This window comes from Aedes albopictus, chromosome 2 (genome assembly GCF_035046485.1).
Source record: "Aedes albopictus strain Foshan chromosome 2, AalbF5, whole genome shotgun sequence".
In the NCBI taxonomy this organism is placed as follows: domain Eukaryota; kingdom Metazoa; phylum Arthropoda; class Insecta; order Diptera; family Culicidae; genus Aedes; species Aedes albopictus.
In genome coordinates this window covers 312,119,350-312,138,780 of record NC_085137.1, presented here as the reverse complement: position 1 = coordinate 312,138,780, position 19,431 = coordinate 312,119,350, and the positions used below count along the sequence as shown (strand labels likewise).

At 40.7% G+C, this 19,431-nt stretch overlaps 1 protein-coding gene across 1 annotated transcript; it reads right to left on the bottom strand.

The window, feature by feature from the left end:
• Positions 1-8,088: 8,088 nt before the first annotated feature.
• Positions 8,089-9,230, bottom strand: LOC109420786 (uncharacterized). The gene is made up of 2 exons (XM_019695239.3): positions 8,657-9,230; positions 8,089-8,511 (listed from the first exon to the last, which is right to left on the bottom strand). The coding sequence occupies exons 1-2, from the start codon at positions 8,681-8,683 to the stop codon at positions 8,209-8,211; spliced, it is 330 nt and encodes a 109-aa protein (XP_019550784.3). The 5' UTR covers positions 8,684-9,230; the 3' UTR covers positions 8,089-8,208.
• Between the last annotated feature and the right edge of the window lie 10,201 nt (positions 9,231-19,431).

The window sequence follows — 19,431 nt, the reverse complement described above, 5'->3', positions numbered from 1 at the left end:
TTCGGGTACCTACCTACAAGCTCAGATTCTTTTATTACCCGAGTGAACTGCAATGTACACGGACTGTTCGACAATAATTCTTGTTTGAATCTGATTAATGATCAACAAATTTGTTTGCCTCTTTTGAGGCTAATCCCTGGCTTCTTGGTCGCGCTCGGTACCGCGCTCGGCGATGTTATACCATGCGTGTAAGGATGTTGGGGTTCTTTGCGCCATTCGTGATTTTTTTGTGCTGAAGAACACTAAAGCTACCTTCAGCATGTGATTATGCTTTGTAGTTAAGGTTCTCCAACTAAGCTGAATGAGACTCTTTTGTAGATAACTAGAATGGCATCAAATCTTTCGAGACTTTCTTTAAGAAGTGCATAACACCCAGATCTCCCGCAGCCTAAGTACAGCTGGCTGATGCTTATATGTTGGAAGAGGAAATTCAAGAAGCTGCCTTCAATCGTTCCTACCGTTTTAGTTGATGCGCTGGCTGATCTTTGTTGGTTGCTGGTCTTTGACCGCGCGCGTTTGTTGCGGCTTTGGGTTGTCGGTAGGTAGGTACCTACATAAATGGTTACTCTCGTCCGGCACGGCACGGTGGTGGACGGGAGCAAAAGCCTTGGAGCTGTCTTGGAGGGTGCAACCGAAATCCAGCCCGACCCAAACGATAAGGAAATCTGAACAATATCTTTGACTTGAATTACCCGACCTGAGTCAGCAGAAAAATGGTTTCTTCTAACAAATGGAAAGAAAGAGTAGCATCTTGCGGTGGTTTGTTCTTGCGGCTTGAGCCGATGGTTTATGTATTATTGGTTACTGTATTTTAGTAGCTGTCAAAAAATGAAGTAGCAGCTGCTTTTTGCGAATATATTCACAAATGTACATAAGCATAAAGAAGTTGTAGATAATAAGAAACTTATAATTTCATTGCATTGGTGATCTGGAGTCAGGTGTCGTAAGTCCAGCTTCAGAGGCACGTTCTCCTCTATGTTGAAGAACGTCTTCCAACCACTGCACCACGCGGTGGTTCATCGATTGAACCAACTCCATCCTCCAAACTTGTTTTAGATGGCGGCAAAGACAACCAGTTCGATATAGTAGAATTAGAATACCATACATTTAGGCGCTGTACAAAGTGTAATTGCAACTGCCAATTGGAATAGCTCACGCAGTGCCCCAGTGAATAAAAGAGCTGTAAATTAGGTTAAGTTGTTGAAAATGAAAAAAAAAAATAACAATATCATCAGCGAAACCAAGCAGCAGAACAGACCTCGTGAAAATCAATCCACTCGCGTTCCGCAGGCGCGAAACAAGCAGAACTCAGTCTTCCGGATGAAGAAGCGCCAGCAGGAAGAACGAGATCGCGAAGCGATGGAAGAGCTGTACCGCGCTAAGGACACACGAAAGTTCTACGAGAAGCTGAACCACTCGCGTAGAGGCTTTGTGCCACAAGCCGACATGTGCCGAGATAATCACGGGAATATTCTCACGAGCGAGCGTGAGGTGGTCGAGAGGTGGCGGCAGCATTACGATGAGCACCTCAATGGCGACGTTGCAAGTACCGAAGGTGGCGTGGTAACAGATCAAGGAGTTCGTGCGCAGGATGAAAGACTTCCGGCCCCTGACCTCCTACAGATTGAGGAGGAGGTTGGCCGGTTGAAAAACAACAAAGCCGCTGGAGCAGATCAACTACTAAGCGAGCTTCTAAAATACGGTGGAGAAACACTGGTGAGAGTACTACACTGGGTCAATACCAAGATTTGGGAGGAGGAAGTATTACCGGAGGAATGGATGGAAGGTATCGTGTATCCCATCTACAAAAAGGGCGACAAGTTGGATTGCGGGAACTACCGCGCGATCACACTACTGAGCGCTGCCTACAAGATACTCTCTCAAATTTTATGCCGCCGTCTATCACCGATTGCAAGAGAGTTCGTGGGGCAATATCAGGCTGGATTTATGGGTGAACGCGCTACAACGGAACAGATGTCGTCATCCGCCAGGTGTTGCAGAAATGCCGCGAATACAACATGCCCACACATCACTTGTTCATCGATTTCAAATCGGCGTATGATACAATCGATCGAGAACAGCTATGGCAAATTATGCACGAATACGGATTCCCGGATAAACTGATACGATTGATCAAGGCGACGATGGATCGAGTGATGTGCGTAGTTCGAGTATCAGGGACACTCTCAAGTCCCTTCGAATCTCGCAGAGGGTTACGGCAAGGTGATGGTCTTTCGTGCTTGCTGTTCAACATTGCTTTGGAGGGTGTAATAAGGAGAGCGGGGATAAACACGAGTGGGACGATTTTAACGAAGTCCGTTCAGCTGCTTGGTTTCGCCGATGATATTGAAATTATTGCTCGTAAATTTGAGACGATGGCGGAAACGTACATCCGACTAAAGAGTGAAGCCAGGCGAATCGGATTAGTCATTAATGTGTCGAAGACAAAGTACATGATGGCATAGGGCTCCAGGAAGGAATCACCGCGCTCGCCACCCCGAATTCATATCGACGGTGATGAAATCGAGGCGGTTGAAGAATTCGTGTACTTGGGCTCACTGGTGACCGCCGACAACGACACCAGCAGAGAAATTCAGAGGCGCATTGTGGCAGGAAATCGTTCTTACTTTGGACTCCGCAGAACTCTACGATCGAATAAAGTTCGCCGTAACAAGAAGTTAACCATCTACAAAACGCTGATTAGACCGGTCGTCCTCTATGGGCACGAAACATGGACCCTACGTGCAGAGGACCAACGCGCCCTTGGAGTTTTCGAACGGAAGGTGTTGCGTACCATCTACGGCGGAGTGCAGATGAAAGACGGGACTTGGAGAAGGCGAATGAACCACGAGCTGCATCAGCTGCTAAGAGAACCAACCATCGTCCATACCGCGAAAATCGGGAGGCTACGGTGGGCGGGTCACGTCATCAGGATGTCGGATAGCAACCCGACTAAAATGGTTCTCGAGAGTCATCCGACCGGTACAAGACGACGTGGAGCGCAGCGAGCTAGGTTGGTCGACCAAGTGGAGTACGATCTGCGGACCGTACGCAGAGTGCGGAACTGGAGACAAACAGCCATGTGGAGTGGAATGGAGGCGTCTACTATGTACAGCAGAGGCCACCCCGGCCTTAGCCTGATCGGTAAGGTAAGGTAAGCGTTCCGCTCTCCTTATAAGACCCTCTAAATCAATGTTAAACAGCAAGCACGAAACATCAATAAGATCTTGCCGTAATCTTCTGCGAGATTCTAAGGGACTCGAGAGTGCCCCTGATAACCGAACTACGCACATCACTCGATCCATCATCGTCGCCTTTAGATCAATCGTGTCAGTTTATCTGTAATTTCGTATTCGTGCATAATCTGCCATAGTTGGTCTCGATCGACTGAATAATATACCAATTTAAAATCAATGAACAAGTGATGAGCGGGCACGTTGAATTCGCGGCATTTCTGCTACACTTGGCGAATGGCGAGCATCTGGTTCTCTGAGCGCGTTCACTCATGAATCCAGCCTGATATTGCCCCACGAACTCTCTTGCAATCGATGATAGACGGTGGCATAAAATTTGAGAGAGTATCTTGTTGGCAGCGCTCAGTAGTGTGATCGCGCGATAGTTCCCGCTCCAACTTAACGCCCTTTAAGTAGATGGGACACACGAAACATTCCATCAATTCCTCCAGTAGTACTTCCTTCTCCCAAATCTTGGTAATGACCCAGTGTAGTGCTCTCGCCTGTGCTTCTCTACCGTATTATAGAAGCTCGCTTGATAGTTGATCTGCTCCAGCTTGTTGACTATTTTCGACTGTTGAATTTTTACTCTCGAAGGATGGCTTGGCTTACCAGTCTTGACAAAAATAAAAATAAAAATACTGCGTCGAAAACGAACCGAACAGAATGGGTGTCGAATAGGGTGTAAGATTTATTGGGAGGTCTGGGAAAATTTGATTTAGTTTATCTGTGACAGACCGAGCTGATGGTCACATTCAGCATGTTGTAAGTGTATTGTAAAAACGTTTTGTATGTGTTAATTTAATTAAGAAAATTGTAATGTCTCAATAAATGTTTTAGGCGTCTGAAGAGGGCTGAAGAGTAGTAAGCCGAAACGCGTAACGCGAATTATGCTGCTTTTTCTTATGTCACCGAAAAGAGCCAACCCACATAAATTAGTAAAATTCCACGGTGATCAATCCCGATCAGTACTGCTATTTTATCTTGTCCGACGTTTCGATACATTTGGGACCTTCTTCTGGGATTCTAAAAGATTATTTATTAAATCAATTGAACAAAATTACAAACTTTTCATTTTTTACCGAATTTCACAGATTTTTCGTCTAGTGTGGTTCTGTGGAACGTGTAAATGTCGGTTCAGAGTTTCTGTTTTGAAAAAAAACGCAAATTTGAAAAACTTAATATGTCCTCACTGTAAAACCACCGACGTGACAGCTAGAACAAATAAATTCAAATTTGTTGTCCCCGACGCCATGATGAAAAATAGCCGAACACTACCGCCTCCTCTATAACGGTTCGCGTTGTTTTGATAGCTTGACTCCAAACCCCCGTGTATTCATATAGGAAGAGGTTCGCGTCTGCGCTTATTTGACAGAAGCGTTCGCTCGCTTCGCTGGTCGACCGTTAAATTAGGGGGGGGGGACAGTTTTGAATCACCACTGTCACGTCGGTTCGTCGGTGGTAAAACTCTCCGTGTACTTACTCCCTCGGCAAAACGGACGGTGTCGGTGTAAGCCTAACTGTGGAAAAGCTCTTGTTTAAGCTGAGCTGAAATTGGCTCTTTTCTGATTCCTATTCCAGAGTGTGTGTGAGAGTGTTTTGGTGTGAGTAAATTAAACCTTTCCCGATCGTGAGTGTGTATGTGTGTGTGTGTTTACAATCACTTCTTCATGTTTGTTCTGATCAGGCATTTCGTGTTTTTCGGTTTTGCTGAAAATTGGCTTCTTTAGCGGTGTTGAGATAATTCCATATTCAGAATCTGCATGCAAAACTGAGCCGAAATCCAAATTTTCATGAATTTTGGTGCCCGGGAACCTATTTAAAAATCAGTTTGAAGTTTGTATGGGAGCGATTTGTCGAATCACCCCTCGTCGCATTTTGTACTAGACGGAGCTGTCAGGCAGTTGGCCAGCTGTCAAAAGGTGATTTCGAAAAATCTCTTTGAAAGCGATTTAAGGTACCAAAATGAAGTTCTAAAAATCTGAAAAAAATCATGGTGGTTCAGAAAAAGGTGCTCTTTCGTATAAAATCAAAAAATCAATACATTTTTCGTAATTTAAAAACCCAATTGTGCGGTTCTCTTGGCGTATCACTCGAAAAGGTTGAAGATGTTCGAAAGGGAGGAAAACAGCAGACGACCGTTCCTCGATATGCTGCTGGTACGCCAAGAGAACAGCACAATAAAAACAGAATGGTAAAGAAAGGCAATTGCGTCGGGTAGGTTCCTGAACTACCACTCAGGACATCCAATGAGCATGAAGATGAACGTCGCCTTCAATTTTGCAAAACGGGTGCTCCGGTTCTCGACAAACATTAGCCTGAAACAAGCAAAAACGATGATTTTCGGGCTGCTGAGGTTGAATGACTACCCTTCAAACATCATCAACCGAGTAATACATCGCGCAAGTGGAAATCCGACCAATGGAACAGCTATGGAAGTGAGTAGCAACGAAAATGATCAGGAAGAACCAACAAAAACATATTACTCACTCACAAACATACACGGTCTAACACAAACAATAACAAAAACATTGCGTCGGGAATTCCCAAATGCACATATAGCAAGCAAGCAGCACAAAAACATTGGCTCGCCACTTCCAACAGTGAAAGACCGTACACCTATAGAAGACCGTCACAATATTATCTATCAGGTAGACTGTGCCGATTGCGATGCTTGCTGTAGGGCACTGCATTGTTTTGATTTTGTATGGGATTTTGAAGTTTCTTGGCCTTGTTGTTTACAACATTTCTGTAAGAGTGAAAGAGAAGGAGAGAATTTCATGCAGTGTCCTATATCGGTATGACTACGGCATAAATATCACAAGGCAGGTAAACATCTATTTTGGATGTAAACATGTGACGTCGTTCTTATCGTTTTTCACGTAGATCAAATTGGTGTGGAGTATTAGATCGCCTATGAACGATTTGAACTACGTCATCAAAAAACTGTCAGATTTCCGGAAGGTATCACCTTCTAAATATTGTACACCGTGGGTATGACTACTCAGAAGCTCAAGGCACGACTATCAAAACACAAATCGAACATGACAAAACTACAAACACTACAGAAACATGGTCACACAACCGAAGATGCTGCTATCCAGGCAATAATGGAAACAACGGCGCTCGTAAATCACGCAGCCTTGGAGAATCATACTTTCAAGCTCAGTGAAGCCAGGATTTTGGACACTACCCACAAAGGAAGAAATTTGCCGATCCCGGAGAGCTGACACATAAACAACACTTCAAACACAATAAACAATCGGACGGACACGGACAACCTACACGTCGCTTATGCATGATTTTGCATTGGATGAAGAATTTTTGATTTAATAAATAATCTTTTAGAGTCCCAGAAGAAGGTCCCAAACGAACCGAAACGTCGGACAAGATAAAATAGCAGTATTTTTATGTTTGTCAAGACTGGTAAGCCATCCTCCGAGATCTGCTCCAGCAGCTTCGGGTCGCTGATAGGGCTACTACCTTGGATCTAGCTGGGCGTGATGCAGCATTTCTCATTCAGCCGCTGGATGCCAGAACAGACGCTGTTTGAGCCGCACCTCCTTTGTGAACAGACGCTAGGGTCGTACCTCCTCAATTTAGCTGAAGTCAGAAGGACAAAAGTGCCCAGGCTGCACTACCAGCTAAGCACACAACTCTTAGCTGGCGGTCTTTGTCATCACTTGACCCGTGGAAGCATGAGGTAGGAACTTGTGAGGACCAGAGCTATGTTGGACGCTCTCTTTATCGACTTAACGTTTTGCCGTTCCTCATTTTACCCCAGTTCTTCCTACAATTTGAGTATTTCCGTTATTTTATCGCATCTATTACGATTTTAGTGAAAATTTCGCTGGGATCTTATCGCCCAAAATCCATCGAGTACCGTTACACACAAGACGTTATTAAAATGTTGGAATTTTAGGGTATAACGGGGTTAGTTCAGCAGAAGTATATTTTCATGGTAAATTCTGTTTTTTTTTTTAATGGGTTTTCACGTATTATTACTGTATAAATAATCGAATACACAAGGATTATTTCTACCTAATATCACCGATTCCAAGCATTTCAAAACGATGAGCGGTAGGTTACATACACTCGTTGTACAATTATGGGACACACAATTGTTAGTCACTTTCTTCTTTAATTGATAAATACTTAGAGCAAAGGAAGGATTATATATAGGAATCTTTGGGATAATTTCTGATCAGTTGTCAAATGAATTTATGAAGAAATCTTTAGAAGAATTTCTTAATGAATCCCTTAATGAAGATATGGAGATTTCTTAAGGATGTTATAAAGGAATCCATGGAGAGATTGCTAATGACATATAAAGAAGATTTTCGTATGAAACTCTTGAGAAAATCTCTAAAAAAATTTGTTAGCAATTTTATGGGGATATTTATGAAGCAATCTATGGAAGTTTCTCTAAAATAATTCCTCAAGAAATTTCTAAAGGCACGCCTAACGGAATTTTTGAAGGAATCCCTTGAGGAACTTCTGAAACAATTCTTGGACAGGAGATTTTTTGACAAAATCCCTGAAAGAATTTCATAAGGACTCGTAGAAGATTTTTGGAGGATGTTCTTAAGGAATAAATGGAAGATTTTCATAGAGAAATCATTAATAAATTTCTTCAGGAATTTTCAGACTAATTTCTGAAGAAATTTCTCGAAAATCTCCTGAAAGCTAGAGAATTTTTAGTAGATACCCATGTTAGGTTTTTTAAAAGATTCTTTTAAGACATTTCTAGAAGAAATTTTTGTCTGGTAGAAATATTCAAACTCATTTCTCCCTTAACAGGAAGCCGAAACGTGAACGCTTGTATTGATTTTATTATAAAAAGATTGTACAACAGTTCAAAATAATCTAATTTATTGTATACATATGTTAAAAAACAATTATCAGTCTAAAAAGTAATTTTGGTGAATAACAAAATGCACATATTTTGTACTGACAAGGAATTTTTCGCCTCTACTCAATATCTTATCCTATTTTTATACTGCAGCTGTGCCACCTCCCGCGACTGCTTCGGTTTTCCCAAGTGAATGGCCACCAGTCGTTCGCCGGTTCTCATCGGCATAGCTGCTTCGTCTTCGAAAATCACATCTCGAATTTTGTCCAGCAGCTTACTGTCAAGGTTCAGCCCTTCGGAGGATTTCAGTCCCAGCAGCACTCGTTCGTACTTCCCATAGCGGTCTTCCTCCGATTCGAGATTGTACGTTCGGGGTACTCCACTGTAGCCTTGACCCAGAGCGACTACCACCGCCAGCAGAAGTATCTACAGAAATCGAATAATGATCGTACAGGGAAAAAACAGAACAAGATTACACGATACTTCAATCAACCAATTTAGCACCCGTTCAGTGGTCAATAATAGTGAGGGGCTTTTGATGACTGTCTGATCGACCTTCCACCGGACTTACCGCTGCAGTGCTCGCTAGTTGCCTCATTTGCTCGGAGTTGGAGTTCGTATGCTCACACGTTCCCGACCGACACGCGACCGACTCGCGACCGTTCCGTTTGCTGCAAAGATCTAAATGGCCGGACAAAAGTATCACTTATTCGCTTTTATATCAACATTGCTGTGGAGTCGGACTGCCTGTCTGCTTGCGGTTGGAAAAAGAACTCCGCAGAAGTATCATCTCTGCCGGCAGCAGCCAGTCGGTGATTCAAAACTGCCACTCACCGCACCACATGCGTATGCGAAACCATTATCAGCCATGGTGTGGTTATAAGCTGCTACTAGGCTCTCTAGGACTACTGCTGTTGGTAGCAGCAGCAGGGTGTTAATGATTGCAGCAACTGCAACCTCTTCGAAGTGGTTCGAGTGTTTACACATAGGACACAATAAAATTGATACCCATGCACAGTGGTCCTATATGAGCGATGAGATATGCAAAATACTAGAAGTTTAGTACAACTTACTATAGGAATAGAGAAGCGCTGAACAACGGTCAGCTATTTCAGTGGGTATTTTAAGACCCACGACCTGCGGCCACTTTGAATCTAGGATACAACACAATCAGTGGCACACTTTTATTCGCTATTGATACAAAGACAGAGGCTATTTGAAGAGGAGATTGTGATGCCACGGTTGACCAAAAGGCCCGATGGCATTGTCGTCAGGTTACGCGTGTTTGGGTAACTGCTTGCATGATTATTGCTTCTCTAAAACGAACTAGAGATGGTAATCACCCACTGATGATCACAACAATGTAAGGTGCTTGCCGACCCGACAGGTTGAGGAATAAAGGCATGCCGGAGGGCACGCATTGCGACAAGATGCCTAAAATTGAACATCCATTGAAGCGTTCGTTGTTGGCCGCCACGAGCCGCAATTAAATATCAATGGGAAGTGAGAGGCCTTTTGCTAGTGGATTCAATGGATGTATGAAGAGTATTAATTTTTCTGTTATAATTGCTTGTGGGCTCATGTTATGTTCAAGCATACCTTACTACCCGAAGCTTGTTCTAGAATCTGCCTACTTATATTAATTACCAAGAATGTAATTAGCGGTAGTTTATGGCCGTTTACAAACCTTGTGCAGTTTTTAAGTGGAAGATAGATCTTACCCAATTCTACTTTCTATACCAAGGGTAATTATTTCCTTAATTTTCTACACTAAAACCTCTTTTTATGCATGTTATTTTTATGCACCTTTTTAATGCACCACCTTATGCACCAAGCTACTCAGAAACAATATTGTGCATAAGAATATTTAATTATGACGGGAACTATTGCAACGGCGGCCAAGGGGTGTTTACAGAGGACAGCAAGGGAAGGTTACGGGTTCGTTTTTGGGTGTTTCCGAAGGTCTCATGTACGTTACATGGGGTCCGAGTGGGTTTAAGGGGATTTCGGAGTCATTTCAGGAAGTCTGAGATCATTTTAGGCTGGTTTCAGAGGCGTTACGGAGACATTTTTGGGGGTTTGGGTTTAAGAGGATTTTTGGAGGCATTTTAGGATGCTTCAGAGCATTTTCGGCGTGATTCAGAAGCGTTACGAAATCGTTACGGAGGAGTTTACGGGGTGTGCGTAGCTTCTCAGGCGCGTTACATGGGGTCCGAGGGGGTTTAAGGGGGATTTTGGAGGCATTTCAAGGAAGTTTCAGAGCAGACTCTGAAATACCTTAAAACGCCCCTCAAATCTCTTGCAACGCCCTTTGAAGGCTGATATCCAAAGGCTGATATCCCTTGAATTGCCCCTAAAGCCCCTTGAAACGCGCCTGAAACCCATTTAATACTATTGAAATACCCCAGAATTCCCCGTAATCTTATTAAAACACCAAAAAATCTTGACAGAACACCCTTAAAAGGCTTCTCAAATCCCCCGAAATAACCCCTCAAAACGTCCCTGAATCCCCTTGGAATCCCCGTTTTGGGCTCTCTGGGAACTTTCTGGAAACCCTCTTAGCCCCACCTCAACTGCTCAGAAGCAAGATTTGTTCTCGTTTCCTTCTTTCCATTCCTTTTTTATTTTTGCACATTTTTAATTTATGCAGTCCCAGTCATGTGCATAAAAAGAGGTTCCAGAGTATCTTCTTTTTCTTTTTAAGGCGAGACCCTTTCTCCATTCCCCAACCACTCCTCCACCTTCCTTCGTCGTCGCTGGCTTGCTCCTCTCGTCCAGCGACGCTACGTCGACTTCACTCCTCCTTTCTCGCTTGCAACTTTCTCGTTCCTCGTTTCTCGGCTCCTATCTCGCTTGCTTTCCTTCAGTTGACTTAACAGCCGAGCGTTTGCGATCGTGGCTTGACGATGCCGCGAAGCTTCGAGCCAAATGGCGGCGCTTGCGAATACCAGGTACCGTCGATGGGGGTGACAATGGGTCTGGGGGGTGAGATTGGATCAAAACGGAGAAATATAAAATTTGAAATAGCTTTTCAACTATCGCTAATTTATATTGAAAACTTTATATTATTTCAAAGAGGAGATGTTTTTACACGTCATGATGCAGAATAAGATGTTTGGCAATAATCGTTTTTTTGTTAAATTTAAGGCTAAACTTATATGATGAAACTACTAGTAAATCACTCAGAAAAAATTTCTCCTTCGTAATGTTTCACACAAGTACCCAACCATAAATTTTCTTATAAGTGGTTAGCTGTAAGTATTACCTGGTTGATGCAACGAAACAAACAGGCTGTCGTTGCTGTTTTTATTTAAAAAATCAATATTTTCGACCCTATGTCAAAATATTAAGAATGGGGGTGAGATTGGGTCTAGGATTGGGTCAAGCAAGTTATCGAGTGCACATAACCTTAACTTAAAATTCAACTAGTTATCCAGCCCCCATTTGACGTTAGAGTGGTGCCATGTTACCGTATCTTCATAAAAGCACGCTTTTTTTTCGAAAATATGTCGAAAAAGTGTCAACTGTCAAGTGAGTGTGTTCATACGTTTAGTGCCTAAAATCATTTATAACAATGAACCCATGCGTTTGGACAGCTCCTCTAAGCATCAGCTAATCTTTAGTGTACTGCAATATCGTAAGCTCACAAAATAGACTTGATAGCGTTCTTCTTCTCCACTCATTTTTGAAATTTTAAGGAAATATAGTGAAACTACCCGACGGTAGTGGGATTCACGAAATACCGGGGATATAAAACCGGTAACATAGCACAACGTCGGAAAGCGAAAGAACGTCGAATTGCGGCATACGAAATTGCTTATTGAGTATTCAATTTGAACTTTATGAATTGAGAGTGTCATATAAGGATCATTCCTAAAATACATATTTTTTTTGTCTGTATTAACGAGATTTTTAACCCTAGTTCGAGCATAGTTTTTCCGGCTTTTCTTTACGATATTTCTCAACTGTGGAAAATTTTGTGAAAAACTATGTCCAGTTCATATTTTTTTTTTTTGATTTCTGGGCAAATCTGCTTTCATTCCTCATAAAAAAAACTTTGTTTCTAGGATGTTTCGTTCTTGAATTATGATTTTTCAAAGTAAGTAGTATCAAGGGAAATAAAAAAATTTCCACTTGAGTTTTTCGGGAAAATAGGCCACCCTGAATTTTTGTCAATTTTATTTTGTTCATATATCTATAAGCCCTACCTGTGGAAAAGTTCCATAAATCTGAAACCCTTCGGCCCAAACCCGTACGGTAATAAAAAAAATCCCCTATGGGAACCTTATTTGTACGATGGTGCAAACTTTATCACGCATACACGGTATGTCACAGTTTTGAGCTATAGGGTAAAAACATATAATTTGGACATGCACGGCGTTGTATGCCTTGTTCCGAAGAGCTAATAAAAGTAGATACTTCTCAATACCGATTACACTAGTTTACAGCATTTTTGAACTCGGTAAACTGATGATCATTTTTAGTGTAGAATCATGCCCTGAGTTCAAAAACCCGAAAGAAAAAAATTACAGTAGAGCGGAAATTGTTTCGACTTTTCATACAAGGTTGATGATTTGAAATCGATTTTTGTTCTATTTGTAAGCAAACTCGCTCACTTCAAACATCTCATTCTCCGTAATGAATGCTCCGATTGGGCTGAAATTTTAACTGTAACTCGCCTACATATGATATGTCAAATAAACGTCAAGGAAGAATTTTTAAATTGTTTTTTTTTCTTATTGAATTTAAGTAAATTGCACATTTTGAAAAGTTGTAAAGCTCGATATTGAGATAAAACTCAAAAACTGTTCTACTTAAAATTTTTTGAAGGTCTATTTCGAAATCAGCGCTAAATTGTGCTTCAAAAATTTTGGTCGTTGACAGAAGTTCACGATTTTCGTTTTATTTTGTAAACTTGTGTTATTGGATCAAATAGACCTTATCCAGCTTTTTACGCAATCTCGCCATAAATTATGAATCACCCCCTTTTGGCATATCTTGCCGACACTTTAAATTCTGTTATGGTAAAATCAAAGTAGGCTATGCTTCTCTTCTTCTTTTTCTTTATGGCTCTACGTCCCCACTGGGACTTGGCCAGCCTCGCTTCAACTTAGTGTTCTTTGAGCACTTCCACAGTAATTAATTGAAGGGCTTTCTTTGCCTGCCATTGCATGAATTTGTATATTGTGAGCAAGGATCGGTATATTCGCCTCACTCCATTCATATTCATTCCTCTTTGCTGAAGCGAATCGAGAAAGATGCAGCAAACGGATCGTCGTGATCAAACACGCAACCCCACCACCAGTGGAAAGCGATGAGCCAGCTGCTTGACATGAATATTCGTTGCCATTCGTCGCAGTTTGGATCGCAAGCGAATGAATGAATGGCGAATGGTGAAGAATGCTGGTGAGCGATCGAAGCGGCTATTATCATAAGTAAAAGAGAATTTTTGCATGTAATGCATTCATTTTTACTGTATTGTTGCTGAAATGCTAGATTAGCGAGGAAAATAATTCGAAAACATCAAAAATTCGTATGCACAATAGTATGGGACACGCTTGTATGGGAAAATAAATCCTCGCTCCAGTCGACTTTTTAGATCCCATTTAGGTCCCATATGAACTGTACAAAATTTCAGCTCAATCGGTGAAACTATAATTTAGCGCAAGCGGTTCAAAGTTTTCATAGGATTTACTATGGGAAAAGTTACACTTTCAATCAAAAAATCCTAGAGGTCGCCCTTTGTCTCCTTAATTCAAATCGATCAACGTTTCTTGTAGAAAAATCATTTATCAAACTTTCCTTCGAAGACCGCAAAACGATTGGATGCTTGTAGAAAAAGTTATTGATTTATTACCGATTAGTGATCAGACGAATGGCTTCTTGTTTTGTTTTATCAGCAGCACTGCTGCTGCCGTTGTTGCATGGAATGGCGGGAGGCATCACCACCCCCAGAAACAGCAGCAGCCAAGACAGCAGCTACAGTGCTGCTAATAAAACAAAACAAAAAGCCGTTCGTTGGATCACTAATCGGTAATAAATCAATAACTTTTTCTACAAGCATCCAATCGTTTTGTGGTCTTCGAAGGAAAGTTTCACAAATGATTTTTCTACAAGAAACGTTGATCGATTTAAATTAAGGAGACAAAGGGTGACCTCTGGGATTTTTTGATTGAAAGTGTAACTTTTCCCATAGTAAATCGTATGAAAACTTTGAACCGCTTGCGCTAAATTATAGTTTCACCGATTGCGCTGAAATTTTGCACAGTTCATATGGGACCTAAATGGAATCAAAAAAGTCGACTGGAGCGAGAATTTGATGTTTGTCCCATACTAATGCACAATATCAATCGCATCACTCACGAATCGCATTCGCTTGCGATGCGAATGTGGACGAATGAGTAATTTCCAAGTGTGGCTTCCCACCGTTCGCCGGAGTTTGCTGTCGTCGCTGACAAGCATACACACGAACTAAAGCGACAACCGTTCGCTGCTGACTGTCTTCGAATGTGGAAGAAGATGAAAAGTGGAAATCAGGAACCCTGATTGTGAGGCAAGTACAGTGATACACTATGCCCAGGGAGCCGAGAAAATTTTCCCGACCGGAACGGGAATCGAACCCGCCGTCTCCGGATTGGCGATCCATAGCCTTAACCACTAGGCTAACTGGAGACCCCAGGCTATGCGTAGAGTCGAAATTTTTCAATGTTGTTGACATTGTGGGACGTCAAAAATTTTCACTGAGGGTTTGGAAAATAGAATAAATTTTATTTTGTGGTTTTCGTTAATTTCTAAGGTTTTTTACTGTTTCAGAGTCTTCAACGGCAGTTTCCTGCACAGAAAGATAAAATGGAATACATCTGACATGCGTTTCTATTCTTAATCAAACCACCGTTTACCACCAACAACCACTAGACTAAGGTCGCCCACTACACCAAACAGTACCCGGATTGCGGTTTTTTCATGGGCAGATTATATTATACGAATGATGATCGCTCGTGTTGCGAAAGCAAGGTATTTTTAATACTCAGTATTTATCGACAACGGAGCAAGACCCGACAAGGCCCCATTCTGTCATGAGTTCCGGAAATTCAGTTGGCCTGGCCAGAATCCATTCGAGAATCGCCCCACGGCCCGGTGAATTGGGAATAGACCTTGCAATAGTATTTTCATGTATACGATACTTTTGGGAGCTGTACACATTTTTTCTTGGAAATAAATAAAGATTATATTGCAAAATGTTCTCCTACCGGATGATGGATTTCATTAGCGTTTTTGACGCAGTTGCTTCCGTACAATCTTAAGTCTCATTTCACCGGTTTCTCATTTCAAATCACCGGTTAATGAGGTTAAAACATGAACGATGACATTTAGAATTTGACTATTTATTTCTACGTAGTTCTCGGGAGCATGAAACTAACCATTACAATCGAAACCTGTATTGGATTCATGCTGTAAAGTGCCCGTTTTGATGTTAATAGTCGAGCCAACACTAATGGTTTTCGCTTCAATGATCCCAATTCCAGGGGCTTTCCTTGAGAGATTTTCCTATAATGCCCACAAGCATCATTCAGCTTTGCGGTCCTCCCTCGGTTGCATAAAATGGTAGAAAATCCAATTAACAATCAAATAAAATGAATAAAAACTCAAATCTGACTGCAAATCACTTGAAGCTTCCAAACAAATCCAGTGAAAAAAATTGACAGTCCAATCAACAAACTTCAATTCCTGCCTACTAAGACCAAACTATAAAATCTGTCGGCAAGAATTGTCAAAATCGAATCACCCCCTGTAGTTTTATAGCCAGCGTAAAAAGCTGGATTCTGGTGACTTACGTTGAAAATACGTTTAACAATTAAGAATTTACTTCAAAATTATCGAAAATGTAAATTATTTCACTAAAACCCCTCAAATGCACAGGTATGCAAGACGACATACACTTCATAGTCACATACAATATTCACCTCAAAATGGTTGAATTCATAATTGTAAGAAATTTAATAGCCTTTTTGCAATGAAAAATGTGCAATAAAGAAGCATTAGGCAACCAATCTCTTAACATTCATCTAGAACGCTTAAAATAGTGCGATTGCATACTTGGAGGCGTATTCTGTGGGTCTGGCGATATTTCCTCGATTTTAACAAAAACTGTAATATGTAGTTATCAAAATAGATGCCTGTTTAGCGGAGAAATTTGATTATTTGTAAGAAAATATTTGTTAATTTATGCTACTTCCATGATTTAGCAGTATTCATGGCTAAACATTGAGATAATTGCCCTGTCCAAATTATATATAGCTGAGGGTGTCCAAAACATATATTCGGTGTCCAAAATGCAATTCTTACAGGCGATCGGAAATTGCGATTTTCTCAGCTTAAAATGCTTTTGTTAAGGATTTTGTCACCAGGAACGCAAAGTACAATCACAGACAAACAGACGTCACACTTGCGAAATTTCCATCGACCACGCTTTTAACGATCATTTTAAATTTTCATAGTTAAGGCTTTCACAACCAGAGGCGCGCGCATCGTTTTTCTATGTGTTTGACATTTCACACTAGCGCCTTCTGTTGACGATATGGCACAACACAGTGTTTCGTGCAACTTCTCCACCAGGTAATGGTAGTGTGAACTGGGCGATGGATTTCTATGAAAATCGTTCAAAGTGTTACGTCTGTTTGTCTGTGGTACAATCATATTATAAGCGTATTGGTGACTTCGCAAAATAATCAATTGCTTTCTAAGGAAGCTAAGAAGACGATTTTTTCAATGTTGTCCTCAGCCTGTCCAAAATACATGAATTACCCTACCTCCTTTTTGGACAAACTATGCAGTTTAGGGCTTTGCAGGTCTTATTAGGCGTGACAAATATTTTTCCAAACAAGCCCAACAAATGACCAGCACAGCTGAATCATAGCAACCTTGAATGAATGTCTGACTTCAATGGCAAATATTTGTCATAATGACAAACAGTCTTAATGGCACCTTAACTTGCAGGAAACATTTGGAGCCCGACCTGTATGGTAAATATTGAATATTGCCTAATGACTTGCAATCAAAAAGCCCAACTTGCATATTTTACCCTACAAATTCAGGTACACGTTGGATTCGATTAGACGGGGTCGGGTTCTGTTCTGAAGCTTCCCAAACACATATCTAGCCAACGGAACACTGTACAATGCTACAATTTTGACTGATTACTAATAAAAGTTGGTTTGAAAGAATGTTTAAATTTCTGCTTAATACAGCAATCCGTAGGTATTTGCATTTTTATAGAAGCACTTCGAGTCAAATTTCGACAATTTATGTAAGATTTTACGTGCAATTGCTCAAAATGCTACGAATAAAAACAAATGATGGTGTGTGGTGCCATTGCACTAGTACAACATAAACATTATTTTGAACGTTATTGGATTTTTGTGCCATAATGTCTGCCTTCTAAGCTGCTTTTATTTATGAACTTGTTTAAACCACGGTGCCCCCACAGACCGTTATTATAAAATAAAAATGTCCATCAAAACTAAGTTCAGGGGTCGAATCCTGGTGCCATTCTGCACCTCTGGGCAAATTTTAAAAATAATCCCTAGGAGGAATCTCGAGAAATCTCGATTTGATGTTTTATACAAAGAAATTTCAAAGAAATCCATGTTCAGATTGGACAATATCGCTTAAATACCTACAAAAAAGTCCCCAAAGTATTCAAAGTTATTTCAAACCAGTATATATTTACCAACGCAACTTTTATTATACATATTTAATACTCACCCAACTCAATTAACTGACTAAACTGACATAAGTATGTTTTTCCAAGCCATGCATCGGTTTTAACGTAAGCATTAAAAAGCGATTTTTCCCTATTGTTTTATGAACATATTACACATCCCAGTGTTATACATTAAAATTTTCCCTAATTCTACAACATGTTTACTATATTACGAGGAACCAACCCTCCGAAGACCACAAAGGGATCTAAGATATGTGGAAAAAGTTATTGACTGAAAACCGAATAGCATGGAAACGCTGTTTAACATGTAAGGAATAACAATAAATAATCAAATCTCGTCATTTTATCGATCGGGTAAGGCTTCATAACTTTTTTCCATGAACTTCGCATCGCTTTGCGGTCTTCGGAGGTCTAATTCGTCGTGAAGTTTGCTACAGAAATCATTCATCAAATTATTTTTAGGGACCAAGGGGTGACCCCAAGCGATTTTTCATTGAAGAAGTAAATTTTCTCATAAAATCGTCTGAAAAACTAAGAATAACGGGCGCAAAAAAATAGTTTTCCCGATCGACCTGATATTTTGCACAGTTGATATGGGACCAAAATGGAACTCAAAATGTATACAAGAACTAGAGTTTTGCATTTTTATATTTTCCCATATAAACCGTGTCCCATGTTATTACATATACGTCGTAGTTTCCTGTTCTTCCAAAATTGGTGTACTATTAGATCTTTATTTAAAACATATTTCCCAGTAATTTTCTAGTGTTCATGTGCAAGAATATGTAGCACTTTTCATAAAAAAAATGTTCAAAATTCTAGGCAAAGCAAATCAAAGATAATCGTACACACCGTAGTTGCTACTCCGTGATTGACCAGAGTTGCACAGAGATCCAATGAAAGCAAGGCTTGGGACTAGCTAACCATTCTCAATGTGCACAATTCGAGAGTTCAACATTTGAAAGTCAATAACGGTGCTGGCCACGTCCTTACGGTCATCGGATCGATTATGTGTCATACTCGCCTCATATAGGAGTGATACATTTACAGCAAGGAACAATACAATTACTAAACACTGAACGCTCCTGTTCAAAATGTTAAGCAATATCGAAAAAAAGTATAAATTTGTTAAATAAAAGAAAATCGGGTTAAGTACGGTTCCTTTGAATTCCACTAAGAATTTGCATCCTTTGACAGATACGTATTTCGACCTCAACTGTAAGGTCGTCTTCAGTGTCTTGTACTTGACAAGATGCAAATTCTTAGTGGAATTCAAAGGAACCGTACATAACCCGATTTTCTTTTATTTACAGATATTCCCCTAACAAGCCCAGGTTAATCATCATCATAAATTTGTTCCCGACTATTGTGACTGAAAACGTTATTCATTTTAAGAAAACTGCCTTCAAAGACCTACTCCAGTTTTTCTATCCCTAACGTTGGTAATCAAAAGCACACATGACAAGCAACGTTTTTTGCATCTTTTTTATCTGATTTTTGTACACTGCCAAATGTTTGGTAAGTCAGTTTAATCAGTTAATTGATTTAGATGAGTAGTAAATATGTATAATTGAAGTAACGTTTTTGAACAACGGGTTTGAAACAACTTTGAACACTTTAGG